Genomic DNA, 19,974 nt, shown 5'->3' on the forward strand with positions numbered 1-19,974 from the left:
TGTGCCCAGACAGAGTGGACTTTTTAGTGGATTCTAGGCATCTTTATGATGCAGTCTGGGGTTTGTGGTTTAGGTCTGCTTTGCTGGATACATCTGTATGTGTGTGGCCCGGCATTCCCCCATCGAGCGCGTGTGTATTTAAGCGCATGTGTTTGTGGTGGGTGGTTTGGTTCGCAATTGCGCTTTAATGTCGGTGTGTGTCTGACAGAGTTTTTCATCAGAGATGTTTGCTGTATACTTGCATCGACAGTGCTGTTTTAGTTTCCACCATGTGGAATAACGTGGGCATGGCCTTGTTTTATGGCATTACGGTTGTGTGTGCATTGTGCTATTGTTCAGGTAGCTAGCTATAAACACGCTAACCATTATACGCCATTGTTTTTAACTTGATTAACAGTTCAGCAGTATAGACCTTAGTCAGTGTTGCACCGTATAGGCTATAATTTCTGACAGGAATGAAGATGAGGCTGTGAGAAATAGAAGTAAAGTGGGTTCAGTGGATTGTACTTTTGTGTAACAACATGGCGATTGTTCAGTTGACGAAACGTCTTTCTTAAAAACTTTCAGTAGACAAAAATGACATTTTCAGTATGACAGGATTCAGTATGCATCTACGGCTGTGACATTTGTTGACCTAACAAATAACCATTAGCGCCCTCCGTGGCAATGCTGAGAATGCAACATGTAATTATGTTACTTTATAAATCTGTAATTTCTGAATGCGTGAAAATGCATCTGTGTTCATGCACTAGGATAGAGCACATTTCAGGCTTCAAAGAGTGTATGAGTTTGCGAGTGCCGAAAATGCAAATTTGCCGCAAAGGCAAAACCTTCATCAATCCTTTCTCTGGCAGTAATGGGGTTTAATTTAGCTCTGAACTGGACTGTTTCACTAACTAATCACTATGTGTGCGTGCGCTTTAAGCAGAGAGATGAAAAAGCACTACGAGAATACAGAAGACACAAGGGCTTTTACTAATGAGGCACAGGCATGGCAAATGAAGATGAGATCTGCGAGGAAGTGTCCTCACTTTCTCTAATTGGACTGATACTCCTCACCGTCAGACTGAATATTTGCTTTTTCACTCAGATATCTCATTCAGGCGCATCACTTTGAGTCGTCGTTATGAATTCACTCTGTTGTGGTGTGCGAGATGATTAAAAGTGCAGTTAGCCCGTGTGTACATATTGAAATAATGGTGCTTTGCTGGCAGGATTGCTGTGGCGCAGGCAGCCTGCAGATTTGTTGCACGTTCAGATGATCATCTTATCAGCTGTCAAGGAAAGAAAGAGACCTTTCTCCGTCTCTTTTTTTTCTTTATCTCCCTTTTTCATTGTGTGGTTTTGAGGTTTAGTAGTTAAGGTGGGAATCTTTAGGTACATTGTTTATGTGCCTTAATTCCATGTCATTTTGGGTTGATTTTGGTGTTTATTTAGACAAAATATTAAAGAATTTGATTGGCACCCTCTCGCACTTGCATTACACCTGAAAATTTTTTGTCACCCAACACACATTTAACCATTCAAAGTTCAAACGCCATGATGCATGCTAAAAGAGACTTGCGTTATCAAAAGTACACCACTTATAATTAAAGATGGGAACAACTTTTCTAATCTTTGACATTAAGATCAATAATACCAAGTTGCAACCTGATTACTAAGGTTAAAAGGATAGTTCGCCCAAAAATGAAAATTGTCATTAATTACTCGTTCCAAACTTGTAAGAGCTTGGATCTTCAGAACACACATTAAGATATTTTTGATGAAATCCGAGAGCTTTCTGACTCTATAACACAATTACCACATTCAAGGCCTAGAAAGTTAGCAAGGACATCATTAAAATAGTCCATGTCGCATCAGTGGTTCAACCAAAAGAAAGTAATTATTTTTTGTTTTCTTTGCGCACAAAATGTATTCTCATAGCTTCATAAAATTAAGGTTGAACCACTGATGTCGCATGGACTATTTTATCAATGTCCTTACTACCTTTCCGGGCCTTGAACGTGGCAGCTGCATGAATAAGTCTTGCAGGTTTGGAACGACATGAGGGTGAGTAATTAATGACAGAATTGAATTTTTTTTTTTTTAACATAGTAAATTGTTGTAAGGGGTAGAAGAACTAATGATCAGTGATTGTTTGGACTTGCAGAACCTTCCAGTTGCTGTTGTTTATTGCGTGTCGAGGTGTCGTGCCTGCGTTTAACAGATTTGACCTTTTGAAGTTTAATTCCACATTAGCCTTGATTTACCTCTCTAAATCCACTCCAGCCTCATGGCACGCTGAACTCCCTGCGCCCTTTTTCCCAAGTGGGAGACGCTGCAGAATTTAAATGATGGAATTTATATCTCGTAACCTATGTAAATATAAGCCCCAAAACAGATCTAGCATCTTTATCCAATGAACCTGACAATATTCTGAGCTGTCATGCTGTTTTCTCCAACTTCCCCTACGATTTTTGCACAAGGGAGCGATGTCTTCACCGCATCGCATAATTGAGGCCAACTCATTCAGGCGAGATGGGAAATAAATAAATAAGCAGAGACGGTCTCAGCGAAACGCGCACCGATAGATTTGTCAGTTCTCGGAAATCCTGTGACGGGGGGTGACTTTTGCAGTGAGGCAATTCCAGTGTAATAAATTCTAGCAGGGGAATGAATTTAATCCTCCCCAGCTCCCTCTCTCACTTCCCGCACATACCCCACGCCCATCATCCTCTGCGCTCTTCCTCACTCGCGGTGATAAATGAGTCAATTATCGACGGTTGTGCGCAGTCAGTGAAGGAGAGCGGATGTGCCGTTATTACCTGTTGCGGCGCAGTAATGTTGCGGTATTAATCATATTCTAATTTTCCCAGGCCCTCCTGCGCGCTCGCATAAATCTGACGCCTGCAAACAAGTCAGTGTGTGTGAAGAGCTGAAATACAGCCAAGAGATGAGAGCGAGAGAGAGAGTGTGCTGTTTGATTGTAGAGGATTCAATGTTGGTGTGTGTGGGGTATCTGTCTGTCTCTCTTTGTTTGTCTGTCTTTACATCTAATTAATTTGTCTTTGTGCATCTATTTGTCTATCTGTTTATCACATCTGTTGTGTACATCTATAGTTTGATGCTTTGTGTCTATATATCTTATAAATGTCTGTTTGTCCTCTTGTCTGTCTTCATTTTCGGTCTTATTCATTATCTATCTATATAGCTGTTGGTCTGTCTCTCAGCCTTTGCATCTCTTTTTTTTTTTTTGTTTCTTTGAGTGTCTGTTTTACTTCTAGTCATCTGTCTGTCTTTGTCTCTTTGTTGTGTCTTTCGTACATCTTGTATGTCTATGTACGTGTTGGTTTGTGTCTCTGTCTGTCTTTCTATGACTTTGTCTTTCTATATATGTATCTGTGTCCCTTTCTGTCTGTCTGTCTTTAGAGTCTTTCTGTATATCTCTTATATCATCTGTTTATCTGTATGTGTCTCTATTTCTGTCTTGTAAATCTTGTCTATATATAGCCTAGTGAATATCTATCTGTCAGTATGACTCTTTCTGGCCTTCTGTCATTAATTTTCTGTCTTCATTATCTGTCTGTCTTGTCTTTCTATATATGTGTCTGTTTTATTTTTATTCGTATCTTGAGTTTCTGTCTGTCTTCCATTCTCTGTCGATCTTTCTTTACATCTTGTGTTTGACTTTCTATGTGTATCTGTCAATCTGTGTCTCTACTCTATATCTTTCTGTCTGTCCACATCTTGTCTATATTGTCTAAATCCTGTCTCTAGGTCTTTCTTTATTCTTGTAAATCTATTGTCTATATATTATATATCTGTCTGTCAGTCTGTCTCTTTCTCTAATTAATGTTCTGTCTTCATTATCTGGCTTTACATTTATTGTATTTCTTGTTTCTCAGTTTGTGTTCCTATCCCTTTCTGTGATATGTCTTTATATTTGTCTGTCTGTTTTTGTCTTTGTCATCTCTGTCTATATATCTGTTTGTCTTTAGGTCTTTGTATTTCTTTATGTCAGTTCTTACAAAGCATTTTCGCAGTTCGCCAGAAAGGCAGCATCAATTTTATAGTGTTTATAGACCGCCTAATAAAATGATTAAAGTCTCTTTTGAATCATTCACCTCCACTTATCTTAGATTCAAAAAAGCAATAAATAAAACTCAATACGGCATGTCTGAACACCCAAACAGTCCAGCAGAATCGCTCTTTCAACCAATCCAACAAAACATATCTATCTTTCTGTTTCTTCTGCAGTCTGAAGTTGGAGTGTGAAAAGCTGGCCACAGAGAAGACAGAAATACAGAGACATTATGTCATGGTAAGACAAACACACACACCCCAACTTAGTTTTGCATCAGGCATCAGATGCAACACATATCCAAACAGCAGACATCTTTCTTCAGCCCTCAATCAGAAGTCCTTCAAACGCAGCTCATCCATCACAGAGAATGAGTTTTCAGAGCTGCTGCCATGTGCCTCAGTGCCCACAGATATGGCAGCTATGTGTGCCTGGCATGCCATTTGCTCTTGGCAGACGGCTTAACCCCTTTTCTCTGTCCGTTTTCTTTCTCTCCCTTTTTTTTTTCTTCTTGGCTCATAATTTTTTTAGTGTGGGAGTCGCCTAGCAACACCGTGGGCTCTTGGCAGAGCTGGTGAATACAACAGGCAGCTGTCAGGCCGGCTTCTTTTATTGCCAGGGTCTTTCTATCCCTCCGTCTCTGTTGTTTTTACCCTTTTCTATCTACCTCTCCTTTCCTTTTTACTTGATTCTCTCTATCTAATAAAATTACACTTTTTTTTTTTTTTTATTTTGACTCCTCCATACCAGAATTTATCTAGCTAGCTGAAAGGAGTTGTTTACTAAAAAGTGAACGTTGGTTATTTACCGACATGGAACGGACAAGTAGGAGTTTTTGACTAAGCACTTGAACAACGAAAAGAAAAAAAAGTAGACCATATTGCTTGCTTAAGTCTTATGAAGCCATTTTTGTGAGGAACAAACCAAAATTTATCAGTGTTTACTTTCAGACTTGATGTGAGATTCGGTCAAGGTGAATATTATCAGCAAATGTGGTCTGTTCTTCATGTGGACTACATTTTTATAATAGACTTTTAAAAATATCCACATATGGGTTTAAGTTTTTTGAATCAGCTCTAAGCTAATTTCTGCCATTTGTGGCAAGGTCTGTTTTTTCAAACGGCGTCACATTTACCATTGTTTGGCCAATTTTTGCAACACACTTCAGTAGGAATCTATGCAATCAGGAATTTTGGATGAGGGTGAAAGTGTCCCCATGCAGATTTCACAACATGTTCAAGTTGGTCACACAAATTTGTCACAATGAAAGTGGAAACCTGTTTGGTTTGAGAGTAACTTCTGTCATATATCGCTATACTATTGACTGTAAAAAATGATCTTTTTCTGTGCTCACACAGAAGCATGTGGGAGCATTTGAAAGCCGTGTATTTCAGTGGATCCATAATATATCTGCTCATAGACGATCGCTGACAGATGTCTGTGAAGAGCGGTGAAGAGCGTGAAGCGATGATCATTGTAGCCAATCACAGTCATATCTGTTGAACACAATGGCCAATTAGAGGTGTTAAAGAATCGGCTCAACAGTGTTCAAATGTTAGCGGGAAATGGATGTTTTTAAAATTTCACTAGGCACCTCTGCAGAGTAACTTGTCTTCCAATGATTTCCAAACACATAATGATACTAATTAGCATTAAATCAGCCAATTAGCCAATTTGAATACTCCTCCTAGTATTTGACAGATTAATGATCTCCTTTTCTTTTTTCAGTACTACGAAATGTCCTACGGCCTCAACATAGAGATGCACAAACAGGTACGTTTGCTGGTTCCCTCTGCTAATATCTTTTGATTTAGCAATTTTGCACCAATTATACTGAAACAAGTCAAATGTTAAGGTAAATACATTTAAAGGGATAGTTCTCTCAAAAAAGAAAATTGTCGTCATTTACTGTCCCTCCTGTTGTTCCAAAACTGTATTATGCGTTATTATTCTTTCTTCTGTTGAACACAAAAGTAGGGCTGTCACAATATCAGATTTTTCACATTATTTTATCTTGACCTCAAAAATTCACGATAACGATATATCGTTATATCTATAGAAATCTTTAAAAATTAAAAACCATCAGTCAAATTAATCTTTATTTGTTTCTTCATTTTATTCAGCTGCAGCGACAGCAGGATGCTTTTGTCCATATAAAAGATTTCATGGAAAGTCATTTGTTTTATTACTTCTATGAGTCTTACTTGTAGGTTTTCTTCGCGAGGGTGCCCTCCGGTGTTGAGTATGAATGAAACAAATCACACGTGAGAGTTTAACTCTCCATAATGGCACTGGCACTGGATCATTATGTGTTATATTATCGTATGTGTATTATTCATTTTCAAATATCGCCAATACCAGTATATTGCGACGCCCCTAATTAACACGATAACGATATTTGGGCGATTATCGTCAGTACTGGTATATACTTGTTGGTGACCAGACAGTTACTGATAGCCATTAATTTCCATAGTTGGGAAAAAATACTATGGAGGTCCATGGCAGCTGGTTGGTTACTGACTTGCTATAAGAAATATCGTCTTTTCTGTTTAACGCGAAGAAAGAAACTCGTACAGTTTTGGAATGACGTGAGCGTGAGTTTGATGACTCTTGATTTTCTTTTTTTTGGATGAACTATCCTTTTAACATTGTAATGCTATTTAGGGAAAGGTCAAAAATGTTTGAAATTTTGCCTCGTATGCAGTTGTGAATACATTTTATTCGTCACAAGTGTTTTATGATGAGCATTGCATGCTTTCTATGGGATAAGATGCAAACTTTCAAAGGTTTTAGCTAATTAAAGCATCTTCACTAATAAAATATAAGAAAAACAAATCACATCAATGGGTAGTTAGTTGTTGGATGACTAGTTGACCATCATGGCCCATCTCTACTCATTTGCTGTGCATGCAAACACACTCAGTGGTTTTAACGTGGGCTGACAGCGAAGAGGCAGTGTAAAAATGCCTGTTCGGTGTCACATTGTGATTTGTGCTGGAGAGTTTTATTATTCCCTTTATCTTTTGTAGGGTTCATAATTCAGATTCAATTATGCAGGGATCTTTTTTTGCGGGCGTTTTATATAGTCGAAATCCTCTTAGGTCTGGCCCGTGGCACTTGTTTTAAAATTAATCTGCAAACAAACTAATTAGATCAACAAATAACGTGTCTACGGTGCACACTCCCCCTTTCCTCTCTCTCTCTCTCTCTCTCTCTCTCTCTCTCACTCTCTCTCTCTCTCTCACTCACTCACTCACTCTCACACACACACACACACACACGAGTGTGAGCGATTGTCTAAAAGTAGCTAGCTGTGACTTTCTCGCTCTCCTTCCTCATAAATTGCGTCTGCTACTGCATCTGCATTTCCCGACCTTCCTCGCTCAGTCTCTTTCTCTCCCTCTCTCTCTCGTGCAGATGTCAGGTCAGTTTAAATTAGGTCAGCGCTCTCGGAGCGTCTGTTCTCTCCCTCCATTTCAATTGCACTTCTTTTTTGACATGCTCCACGAATTCCCTTCTCTAATGTAACTCCCCCCTCCTCGTCTTTCTGCATCTCCCATCACTCTGTAATTTCCTTAACTGTGCCTTTCTACTAGCCTCTTTTTTTTCCCCCCCGATTTCTCTTCTTTCGCTCCCTCCTTCTTGCCCTCCCCTTTTCCCAGCCTCCCCCACTCTTCCCTCTGAAGATGTCATTTTGTAGTTGCCGTTCCCTAACAAGAAATCATTGTGCTTCCCTGGGGAGGGCTGTGATGGATGGATATAGAAGAGATGGGGGTGGGGTCTATTCCTCCTTTCTGGAAAGTGTGGAGGTGGTGGTGGGGGGGGTCTTTCTACAGCCAGTAATAATATTGTCAGATTTACTCACCCAATCATATATTGACATACAAAGAGGTATTTTGAAGAATGTGATGGTTGCTCTTTTACAGGCAATTACAATGAATTCAAAAAGAATGCAGAAAAGTATCAAAATGGTTATACAAGGGTTAGGTTAATACAAGGGTTAAGACATTTTCGTACCATTGACATACTATTATTTTATTAATACTTTTTACTTATATACACACACACATATATATATACACACATACATACATATGTATTATGTGTGTGTGTGTGTGTATGTATATGTGTGTATATATATATATATATATATAATTAGTTTGTTATTTTAGTAACATTAAACTAAATACTTACTTGGTAACTAAATGATATCAAATGTTTTTTTTTACTTTTTAAAAATATTATATTTTATTTCAAGTAACTTTTTAAGTAAAGTTTTAATTGGATATAATAACCCTGGGTCATACAATAAATTTATGTGAAGAACAAACTGAAATGGAAGTCATATACAGCCAAATGATTGAGTCAGTGAGTTGAACTTGAGAACAGATCAGTCTGATTTGTGAAAGAATCATTTTGGGAGTTGGTCAAATGGATTCATTAAACAGATCTTTTTTTGATGCTAGTTTAGGTGTTTTTTTTTTTGTTTTTTTTTTCTGTTTCTTTTTAAAGATAATGTAGTATTTATTTTATATATATACACATATATATATATATATATATATATATATATGTGTAATGTATGTGTTCAAAAGTTTTAGTTAATATCAAATTTCTTCTGGAGACTTTCTTTCATGAATGGGCTAAAGACACATTAAATGTGAATAATGACTTAAATTTTGGTCTGTTCATCTTACTAAACTCTTGAAAACAGTGTATATGAATAATTTTCATTATATTATTATGCTACTTTTGTGTCCTTTTGAAACTCAAAAACTCCAGTCCCCATTCAGTTAAACTGCATGGAAAAGAGCGACCAGCACAGTCTTCAAAATATCATCTTTAGTGTTTCACAGAAGAAATTAAGTCATATGGGTTTGGTACAACATTTAAGTCACTAATTTGTGCATGAAATATCCCTTTAAGAAAAATATTGTGACAGGTGGGTGAACATGGATATAACAATGTTAGTTTATACCTGTTGGCAAAATAAACAGCCATGGGGAGGGTTGCCCTCAGCTCGGGGGAGCTCTTGTTTGGGCCCCTGGTAAATGATTACAATAGCCTTAGCATGGCAACCCCCAGCACAGCAGCTCGATAGGGCAAGACCAGTGACCTGCTCACAGGGGGAGGCGTCACTCCTCTCGGCTGGACCGGAGCAGCAGATGCTGGGCATGAATATTTCAGGCTTCCCCTCTCCTCACTGCGCAACAATTAGCATGAACCAGATGTGGAGGGCTAAAATATTTACTAGCTGTGTGAGCGGAGGTAGCAGGTTACACACCCTTGCGACATCGTGTGATAGATACGTTTGGGTGAACAGCATTGTGTTTTATACTATTGCTGAAGCATTTCGGTTATCACTGTCTTGTAATCGTAGTCTCAGCTTGGTGCCCAAGAAGTTTGCATAGGCTGACTGATGATTTGTGCACAAAAAATGACTCTAATTGGCATTTTTTCAAAATCTCTTTGGCATTATTTGGCTTTACGAGGCTAAATGTGCACTGTTTGTGGCATCAAACAAATCAGTAGATGTGAATGGTAGTAAGCTCGTAAGTTTCAGATTTACTCACCCCTTAAAAAACAAACACGCATTGGGTTGTTCACACTGATATGTCAGTCAAACAGTGTCTTCCTGTCTGAATAGATAGTTTAGTGTCAGTCATTGCAATGTTTTGATGCCTTAATTATAGTTGTCGCTGCATCTGATCTAATAAGTACTACTACTGATGAATAAACGTAATATTTTAATTATTTTATTTGTTATCATTAAGTTTGTTTAATATTTATGTATTTAATTTAGCAGCAGTAGTGATACATCAGCTTAGATGCAGCAATAATAATAATAATAAATATTTTTAGTAGTGGTTATACATTAGCTTAAATGTATAACAACAACAACAACAATAATAATAATAAACATTTAATAATGTAAATATAATATTAATAAAAAATATTAATTTATTAGCTGTAGTGGTAGTAAATTTATTAATTATTCTGAATGTGAAACTACTATAGTACTACTAGAAACACCACTACTACTACTACTACTAGTAGTAGTAGTAGTAGTAGTAGTAGTAATCAGTTAGTTTAAATATTAATAATGATGATGGTAATAATAATAATAATGATTAAAATATAACATTTATTTATTAGTAGTAGTACTACTAATAGTAGTAGTACTTGTAGTATTTTATTGTTGTTGTTAAGTTTATTAATATTTTTTGAATGTGAAAGTACTATTAGTAGTATTACTAACACCACTACTAATAGTAGTAGTAATTATCAAGTAGTTTATAATAATAATGCATATTATTTATTAATATTTGTTGTTATTGTTACTAATAACAATATACATATTATTGGAACATTTATTTATTAGTAGTAGTAGTACTAATAGTAGTAGTACTTGTAATATTTTATTATTATTAGTAGTAATACTAATGGTAGTAGTACTTGTAGTATTTTATTATTATTATTAGTAGTAATACTAATAGTAGTAGTACTTGTAGTATTTTATTATTTATTATTAGTAGTAAATTTATTAATTATTCTGAATGTATAATAACTACTAGTATTACTAATACTAAGAATAATTGTCATGGTTGTACAATAGATGCATAATAATAATATTTGTTATTGTTTTTATCAAAAATTGCCAAATGATGGTGGGAAAAGGTCATTTAACATTTCAAAAATGTACATTTTGTGTTAAATGAAATCTATTTTTGCTTTCTTTCTGCTTCTGCTTCCCTCTCGCTCTCCATATCTCTGCAGACGGAGATCGCCAAACGCCTGAACGTGATTTGTGCCCAGCTCATTCCATTCCTGTCACAGGAGGTGAGATGAGACCAACACACACTCAGTCCCACAGCTGCACATCATGAGACTCACACATGCCACATTGCCTTCAGACGTTCTGTGATTGATAATTCACTCATTTGTGCTCACACACGCACACATAATATCACCTTTTCTGTTTCTCACACACATGCAATCACACTTTTTTTTTTTTTTTTTTTTTTTTCCTCTCTCTTCCTCTCATATTTCCTCACGTTCTCACATAGTCTCTCATTCGGATGCCTCTGGGAAGCCTATTGTTATTCTTGTAAACCCACTTCCATAAAAACGCTTACGGTTTGCCCAAAGCTTTTCCTGACAGAAGAAAAACAACTTCCCCTCCTGTTTTAAGTGTGTATTCATACAAAATGCAGCCCTATGTATATGTGTGTGTGTGGGTGTGGGTGTGTGAGCACACACGCTTCAGAAAATGAAAATCGCGCCGTACACAAAGACACACTAGGGTGGCCATCTGCCTTTTGTTGCTTGTTTGTTTATCATTGACGGCCATTTTCTGACCTCCGTCCACAGCACCAGCAGCAGGTGGTCCAGGCCATGGAGCGCGCCAAACAGGTGACTATGGGGGAGTTGAATGCGTCGATAGGGGTACGTGGACTCCCCCCTCTGCCTCCCACAGTGTGTACTTCCATCTTTTCATCCTTTTTATTTAACACTTTCCTCTTGAGTTGTCATTGCTGTTTTCTTTTTTGGATTTAGTTTGGTTATCCGTTTGAAAGCGCTTTTATAACTAGGCTACGGATGTGCAAAACTCCATATTGTTTAAATCTACTAGTCATTTGGATAAAAACTAGTCGACTTGTGTTGAGGAATTGGGTTCTCCTGACCACAATTGGATGCATTTTTAGAGGGTGTTAACGTAAGACGCATTTCTTTGTTTGGCTAGACAGAATGGAGATTTTTTTTTTAATGAAATATCAAATTAGACTGATTTTTAACTGTTTAAGCCATCAGAACATGGCAGGATGCTAACTATATCAGATAGATGATATCATTGCGAATCTGTTGCCTGAATATCGTACCAAATCCATATGCTGTTATTTTCCCATTGGAGCACAAAAAGAGACGTTTTTGCAGATTCTTCACACTGCACTTTTCCATACAACGATAAAAAACAAACAGAGCTCACTGTGACCTTGTTTGTCTTTTTAAGAGACAATAGCCGGCTTTCCATTACAAATTTGTGTAAAACTTTTGCGATTATTTTAGAAATGCTTATAAAAAAAATTAATTTCCATTAACCTATTGCCCCTATTTTCGAATTTCCTGAAAAACACCTCATGTGAGCGTAAAATCTTTTTGTGATATATGGGAGTTTATGCGGAATTTTTCCATTGGGCATGTTTTCAATTCTAAATTGCAATTTGAAGGGTAATGGAAACATGGCTAATGTCTCTTTAAAAGGTATTTGCAAAGCTTGTCAACTTTCCCTCTCTTCCTCATGCAAAGCTATCATATGGCTTCAGAACATTTGGACAAAGACATGTATGGAAAAGAAGAAAGTGAACATTTATTTTGTGTTCTGTGCTTTGGCGTTGGTTAAATGTTTGAAAGAGTGCAAAGAAACACTTTCATAACTAGGCTATGGATGTGTTTGAATATTTTCGAAATTTGGCTAAAACAACTAGTCAACTTTTCCATGTTAAGCATGTGCAATTTAATTAGACCAATTCTCTTCAGCCCAGTCGTATATATCTTTTAAGGTGTGTACATAACTCGCATTTCTGTGTTCATCTTGATAGAACTGGGAAAAGTTAGTTATTTTTGTACTTAACAAACCAAGGCATTTTTTGCAGATTCTTCACATTGCAGCTTTCCATTCAACAATAAAAACTAAACTGAGTTCATTGTGACCTTGGTATGAATGGTATTGAATTTTCTGTTTGTAGTAACCCAACATGTTTGAATCTGTATGCAATTTTGACACCAGAAAAGCATCGGTAAATGATGATTTTTGCGCTTAAACTGTCGTATTGCTTCAGACGACTATCGACTTCTATGTTTTTGGAGTGTTTGGAAATGCTGTGTGGAAAAGAGGACAGTGGAAATTCCTCCTTTTGTGTTCTGTGGAAAAAAATATAAAATAACAGCATACAGGTTCGGAACAACAATGTTTTGACATTATTTGTCTTTAGCGCCCACTAGCATGAGGTGTGAGTGGAGACTAATTGAGTATGTGTCTTGCCACCAATTGACATCCCACTTCTTGTTGTGAAGCATTTACAATTCTTCACATATGATTTGCCATATTTTTATTCACTTTGGTGTTTTGCATTTTGATTTTCTCTCATGGCAGTCATCAGCTTCAAATTATTTTTTAATATTATTTTGGGGTGATCATTAGAGAATGCTGCAGCAACGCTGTTCCCCGAACCCATCCAGTAGAGCAGGTCGACTCCAGTGTGACTGACTCCCTCACTCCCGGGACACTGGGAACGGGTCATGAATTCATTCCCTTTGTAACTCTGGTTCAGATCCAAGTCTTAACTGTGTTGTGTGTTTTTTTTCTCTCTCTCTATCCCTTTCCTCTCATCTCTCTCTCCTCCTCCTCATGCTCTTTTCATTTCCTCTGGCTATCTGTTTCTTCACTCCACTTCCATCTCGGCCTCTGTGTCACTCTTTTATCTCCCACACTCTCTTCATATTTTTTCCCTCTCTATCTGACACCCCCCCCCCCTTCGCTTCATCCTTCCATCGTCCTCTTCCTCTTGTTCCCTCTAGCAACAGCTGCAGGCCCAGCACCTTTCCCAGCATGCTGCCCAGGGGCTGTCCATGGCCCCTCACCCCTCCGGCCTGCCTCACCCGGGACTGGCTTTGGGGGGCGGCTCTGGGCTGCTGGCCCTTTCCGGGGCCCTCGGGGCCCAGCTAGCCTCTAAAGATGAGCGAGCCCATTTGGAGGCTGTGGCAGCGGCGGCCGCAGCCGAACACCACAGAGGTATAACAAATAAAATCATACTGACAGATCACTTGACTGGTTTATTAAAACCAGGGACAGAACTACCAAGTGCAGTTATAATGGTGCTATGTTTTAATCGATGGGATTACAACGAATGCGTAATCGGATCCATCTTTCAGAGCAAGCAGAGGTCAAATGTTGTCCAATTAACGTCTGTATATGCTAGACGAAGCCGAGCATCAAATACATTATCTAGCTTTGTCAGTTTGACTGTGCAAAAACCAGACTGGTACAGTTTCAGGCAAAAGTGCATGTAAATGCATGCATGTTTTATAGTTATAACGTCTCACTCTTTCTCTCTTTACCTGTATGTACTAATTAATCTAAAAATGTGAAGTGTTGAATTTTAGTACATTACTCTTTAGGGATACTAACAAATTTTCTGATAAAGCAACTTTAAAATGTGATTTAAAAAAAAAAAAAAAAAGTCTAGGTTTGCTGCATTTGTAGGGTTGCACAATTTGGCCAAAAATGTCATTTATTTATCAATTTTGCTAAATAGTATTTTTTTTAATAAAAATATTTAATTAAAATAATAATATGAAATAGAGATATTATTGTTATATTTGGCTGTAAAATAAAACTGTAAAAACTTTACACCTGTAAAATTAGAGTAGTAATGAGCAGCTTGTTAGGAGGCGCATACATTTTTTTGATAATCGCATTGAGCCATATTGTGATTTGGGGTTTATTTTGATAAATCGTACATCTTTATTACTAATCCCGTACTGTTTTGTTACAAACACAATTTATGAATCATCTGGCTGGTTGTGGCAATGTTTTCTAAAATTTTGTGAAAAGTGATCAGACTATAGTTGTGGTCACATTAGTGACATTTCAGTGAAATTTTGTGTGAAATCAGCTTTCTGATGGTCAGTGTGGCGAATCCACCAACTTGAACATGAGCGAAATTTGCATGGGGCTCTCACATGAAGATTATTTCATATGACTAAATGACTATATATCACCCACAAAAATTCGCTGAACAGCGATAAAGTGTGACCTCACCTTAACAATTTAGACTTAAAAAATACTGTAGACTAACTTTGAAGAAGAGATATGAATTCATAGACCAGGCTGGAAACGTGCTAGCAATTGCATTGCACTAATCACATTTTCTTTAAACTCTACCCTAAAATGTTGACCAGTTCGTCTTTGAAATTTGTCAGCTCATATATCATCAATGAAACTTGAAAGAGTGGGAACTGGAGGAATATGTTTTTGTTATTATTGGCAGTGTGCTAATTGTTTTGTCTGGTGGAGGGGTGAGTTTTGTCTAACCGTCATAGTCACATTGTTTGTTTTTTGGTTTGTTTTGACTGGCCGCGGGGACGTTTTCCTGCCCTTCCCATGATCCCCACAGACCGTGAACCTGGACCAGTAAGTATCAGTAGTATCAGTCCGTTTTCTCTCTTCCTCTCGCTCTGTCTCTTTCTAGTTGAGTTCCTCTCAGTGCAGACTGTCATGCATTAGGCGTCTCTATTGCCTGTGGGTCCAGCAGTTATGGAGCTGATTTGATTTATCCCTCGTCTCCTACATCATTATCGCTTTCTTCTCGCTCACACACACACACTTACACTTACATCCTCTGTCTCAGCCGTTCTCCCTTTCCACTCTCATTTTCTCATCTTTCTCTTCCTCTTCCAGAGTTCACTTTCTAACGGAGACAAAGGCAGGCCTTCAGACTACCTCAGCAACGGAAAAAAGAGAAAAGCAGATGAGAAGGACTTTATGACCGACTACGTAAGTGTTCTTTCGGAGTTAAATCTGCATTGTCCTTTTATGAATCATCCACATGATCTTTTATTTGATTTCAACATATATGTAGGGAATAAATAAATAAGAGTCGCTAAAGTCTGAAGCGTTTTCTTTTTCAGGGCAGCGACGCGGAGAAGAGCGATGACAATTTGGTCGTTGACGAGGTCTGTTTGCGTTAAAGAACGAACATAAAACCAAGACTGTCTGTGTTTTCTCCTGATTAATCCATCATGTGCATTGCGTTCCCTCAGGACCCTTCTTCTCCAAGGAGTGTGCAGTCATACTCCTCCAGAGAGAACGGATTAGATAAACTCCCTCCTTCCCGTAAGGAGCCTCTGCCCCAGGCCAGTCCGACCTCGCTGGCTTCCTCCAGCAGTGCTGCTTCCCCTTCACGCAGCAAGGAGCCTCCACCGGTACATACTTAAAAACACACACAAACACGTTTGTTTGATGTTAAACGAAAGCATTTCTCATTTAGAAAACAAGTTCCTTCCCCTCCCCCAAACTAAAGTCTCTCAATGCCCTTCACTGCGACACTGTGTTTTGCACCTGCACAAAAAGACGCACTTTCTTCTGCAGCAAAACACATCCCACGCCTTGCTTTTGCTAGAATCACAAAGAGTGACAGTTCCCACTCAAGTTTGACTACTGCTGCATCTTTTTCCCAGTTCTTTTTTCATCGACTATATACCTTGCTTGAATAATTAATGTGTGTAAATGCATTCCCTAACCTACCAGAGAGAGAAGTCCAGCACTCCAGGGATGAAGCCTGGCACGCCCATGTCCCAGGAGTCATCCACTCCAGGCCCTAGCGTTCCTCCGCAGTTCCGCCCCGTTCCTGGGAAGCCAGGCGTTGACCCTCTTGGTAAAATCCTGTTATCCTGATAGTCCAAGTCTTTAGTGACTGAATTTGTAGAGTGTTTTGTTCAACCTGGCAACCTGTCCTTATTGAGGGTTGCTGGTTAGTCAGCCAGCAGAGGGCAGTAGTGGTCTTCCTGTTTCTGAAAGGTGGTCTTGTTTTAATTGTATCATCTTGCTGAGTTTGTGTCCTTGGAGGATGTGTAATTGTTTTAGCATTCTTGAGAATGATATTAATGGGTCAAAGACATGACACTTTTTTTATTTTTATTTTGTCAGGATCTTTTAATTTATTCTAAAATTAAAAATGAAATTCATACGTACATTCATACGTGACTTGAATGCACCGTCTATGATATGCATGGTTTTTAATTTCTGAATTGAAATTAATTTTAATATTTTTGAGGGCACAAGTCAAAAATGTAAGTGTGGTCTAACGGTCTTGATATCACAAAGAAGGAAAAAAAAACTAACCTTAAGTAGTTTGGGATAATGCATGTATAAAAAAACAACAACTTTATTTTGAAATTCTCGTTATTTCTCAAAGTTTGGCACAATTTTATGTCTCAAAAAAAGAAAATGGCATAATCGTTGTATTGCATATATTTTTAAAAAAGACACTTAATACTTTGTGAGATTATTTTATTATTATTATTTTTAAAACAAGCAAAAAAAAAAAGCAATTTTAGTCGCATGTAAATATTTTACAGTTTTGCCAGCCAAATCAAAGTCATGTGGTAAATAATAGAAATGTTCATGATATTACTTAAAATGTTTGACAATGAAAAATAAATATATTTAAAAACTTCTTTGCCAAATAAATTTATACTAATTCCAGATTAAGAAATTTTTCACATTTTTGTCAATAAATTGCTTATTTATATTATACTTCAGCATTGAGAAGACACCTTGCCTGTCTTTTCTGCTTGTTTATTTCTTCAGTTCTATTTCTGTCTTAAACTCTTTCTTAACCTCTATTTCTGGATTTCTTAGCATTAGGTCTGAGGAACCCATTGGCGGTGCAGGGCGCGTACCCCCCTGGTGCTTTTGGCCTTCCTCCCCCAGGAGTTAATGGCGAGTTGGCTGGAGCCGCAGGATACGGTGCCGGTCTCCACCTCGTCTCCCCTCAGATGAACGGCTCAGCTGCTGCCGCTGCCGCCGCTGCTGCAGCCGCCGCCGGATACGGACGCTCACCTGTGGTAAGGAAAAGTCTCAGAGACCGTTACACTTACCCTGTGCCTTTTATGAATGAATCTCTTAAATTTTTTTGCTTTCGAAGGTGGGCTACGAGTCTCCTCATCCCCATATGAGGGTACCAGGGTTACCTGCTAGCCTGCAGTCGGCAGCTTCTGGAAAGCCGTAAGTTTCCAATGCCAGTTCATCTCGAAGTCAAATGGACTCCATAGTCCAATCTGTCTTAATCTAAATCTTAATTATACAACTTTCATGCCCCCAGAGCTTACTCGTTCCACGTGAGCGCAGATGGTCAAATGCAGCCGGTGCCCTTCCCTCCTGACGCCCTCCTCGGCCCTGGCATCCCACGTCACGCCCGTCAGATCCACACGCTCAGTCATGGAGAGGTGGTGTGCGCGGTGACCATCAGCACCTCCACGCGTCACGTCTACACCGGCGGGAAAGGCTGCGTCAAAGTGTGGGACATCAGCCAACCAGGCAGCAAGAGTCCAATGGCCCAACTGGACTGTTTGGTGAGATCTGCGTCATGTTAAACTCTACTTGTAGTTGGTACTCGCCAACCTATTTGGACTGAATAAAGTCTACTCTTTCATTCAATCAGAATCGAGACAACTACATCCGGTCGTGCAAACTCCTTCCAGATGGGCGGACTTTGATAGTTGGGGGCGAGGCCAGCACGCTGTCAATCTGGGACTTGGCCACGCCCACTCCACGCATCAAGGCCGAATTGACGTCCTCAGCTCCGGCCTGCTACGCTCTGGCCATCAGTCCCGACAACAAGGTCTGCTTCTCCTGCTGCAGTGACGGAAACATCGTGGTCTGGGACCTGCACAACCAGACGCTCGTCAGGTATCTACAGACTCCTGCTGGCGAGATAGACCATGCTCTTCTTCCTGAAGTCATGTGATGTCCTTGTGTCGCCCTCTATAGGCAGTTCCAAGGTCACACAGATGGAGCCAGTTGTATCGATATTTCCAACGACGGGACCAAACTGTGGACGGGGGGTCTGGACAACACTGTGCGCTGCTGGGACCTGAGAGAGGGCCGACAGCTGCAGCAGCATGACTTCACCTCACAGGTACTGCAGCTCAGAGGAAACACAGGAAATGTAGTTGTATATTTCTCAATATGAAGTTTTCATGCATCTCCAGCTACGTCCACATTTATCAGAATAAATTGGAAAATGCATCTTTTTCCTCTAATGTTTTGGCTTACTTTGTACTACATAGTATATTCTATGTAGTGTGCATTGTGTAGTATGAGTTCAATCCGGACATACTATATCCACAATGTTGTCATGTGACCTACCAGCGTCAGGTGATTTAAGCATTTTCAGACGTGTCCGTATGGATGAGCAACTTTTAGAAAATGCTTGACACTAATGTTGATGGAGAACATTTTGAATGAGAATGAATTGTTAGTATTTAACATGAAATAATGTGTTTATTTGTGCACGCAGATCTTTTCTCTGGGTTACTGTCCTACGGGAGAGTGGCTTGCAGTGGGGATGGAGAGCAGTAATGTGGAGGTGCTGCATGTCTCCAAACCAGACAAATACCAGCTGCACCTTCACGAAAGCTGCGTTCTCTCGCTCAAGTTTGCCTACTGCGGTATGTTTGTTTTTTGTTTTCCCCTTAAAAATATCATCTTTTTAGTTAGAAATTTAAAAAAGCATTATAGAAAAATATGGCTGTTTAATTAAAGGGCTGTGCCTGAAATCTTACTTTTAACTATTGCAGGTAAATGGTTTGTAAGCACAGGCAAAGATAATCTACTGAATGCATGGCGAACTCCATATGGATCAAGCATATTCCAGGTAATGGTTTGATAATAGTGTCTGTTGACTATAAATACCGCAGTGTTGAGTAACTAACTAAAAGTAGTGACGCTACTAACCTTAATACATTAAGTAAGCTTTAAAATGCTGCAGCTTTTCCAGTAACAAGCTACTTTTTCCGAAAATTAGCGCTGAATTCTGATCATAGCAGCTAAGCAAACTGACAAATGCACAAGTAATTTTAGTAAATTACTTCATTCAAATGGTTGGTAAAAATTAACTATTTAAAAAAAAACTATTTTTTTTACTATTTTTTACTTAATCTATTCAAGTTAGCTTGAAGCTTAGCTAACTACTTTTCAAAGGGTAGCTTAAACTATTTTAAATTTTAGTTTTCTAAAAAACAAGTTACTCAGAATAGCTTCCCCAGTATTGTTTAACCGTTTCAGATAGCATATTGTCATAGCACAATTTAAATGGCATTTTTGTCACTATGATGGAGACTTTTATGAC

At 38.6% G+C, this 19,974-nt stretch overlaps 1 protein-coding gene across 10 annotated transcripts in view; it reads left to right on the forward strand.

Annotated features, from left to right (window-relative positions):
• The window catches only part of tle2a (TLE family member 2, transcriptional corepressor a), a 37,520-nt gene that overhangs the window by 16,575 nt on the left and 971 nt on the right, over window positions 1–19,974 (forward strand). For 6 of the 10 annotated variants that reach the window (XM_058761798.1, XM_058761796.1, XM_058761803.1 and 3 more), the window contains 17 exons: window positions 4,237–4,300; window positions 5,789–5,833; window positions 10,838–10,900; window positions 11,432–11,536; window positions 13,640–13,852; window positions 15,192–15,254; window positions 15,522–15,617; window positions 15,752–15,796; window positions 15,884–16,045; window positions 16,371–16,497; window positions 17,484–17,689; window positions 17,770–17,849; window positions 17,947–18,196; window positions 18,286–18,533; window positions 18,615–18,762; window positions 19,144–19,294; window positions 19,424–19,500. In XM_058761798.1, the coding sequence (XP_058617781.1) occupies window positions 4,237–4,300; window positions 5,789–5,833; window positions 10,838–10,900; window positions 11,432–11,536; window positions 13,640–13,852; window positions 15,192–15,254; window positions 15,522–15,617; window positions 15,752–15,796; window positions 15,884–16,045; window positions 16,371–16,497; window positions 17,484–17,689; window positions 17,770–17,849; window positions 17,947–18,196; window positions 18,286–18,533; window positions 18,615–18,762; window positions 19,144–19,294; window positions 19,424–19,500 (2,143 nt within the window). Of the gene's footprint in view, window positions 1–4,236; window positions 4,301–5,788; window positions 5,834–10,837; window positions 10,901–11,431; window positions 11,537–13,639; window positions 13,854–15,191; window positions 15,255–15,521; window positions 15,618–15,751; window positions 15,797–15,883; window positions 16,046–16,370; window positions 16,498–17,483; window positions 17,690–17,769; window positions 17,850–17,946; window positions 18,197–18,285; window positions 18,534–18,614; window positions 18,763–19,143; window positions 19,295–19,423; window positions 19,501–19,974 lie in introns of all 10 variants that reach the window. The other 4 variants (XM_058761800.1, XM_058761799.1, XM_058761802.1 and 1 more) reach the window with 4 other exon arrangements.

The sequence above is a fragment of the Onychostoma macrolepis genome, chromosome 22 (genome assembly GCF_012432095.1).
Source record: "Onychostoma macrolepis isolate SWU-2019 chromosome 22, ASM1243209v1, whole genome shotgun sequence".
Classification (NCBI taxonomy): domain Eukaryota; kingdom Metazoa; phylum Chordata; class Actinopteri; order Cypriniformes; family Cyprinidae; genus Onychostoma; species Onychostoma macrolepis.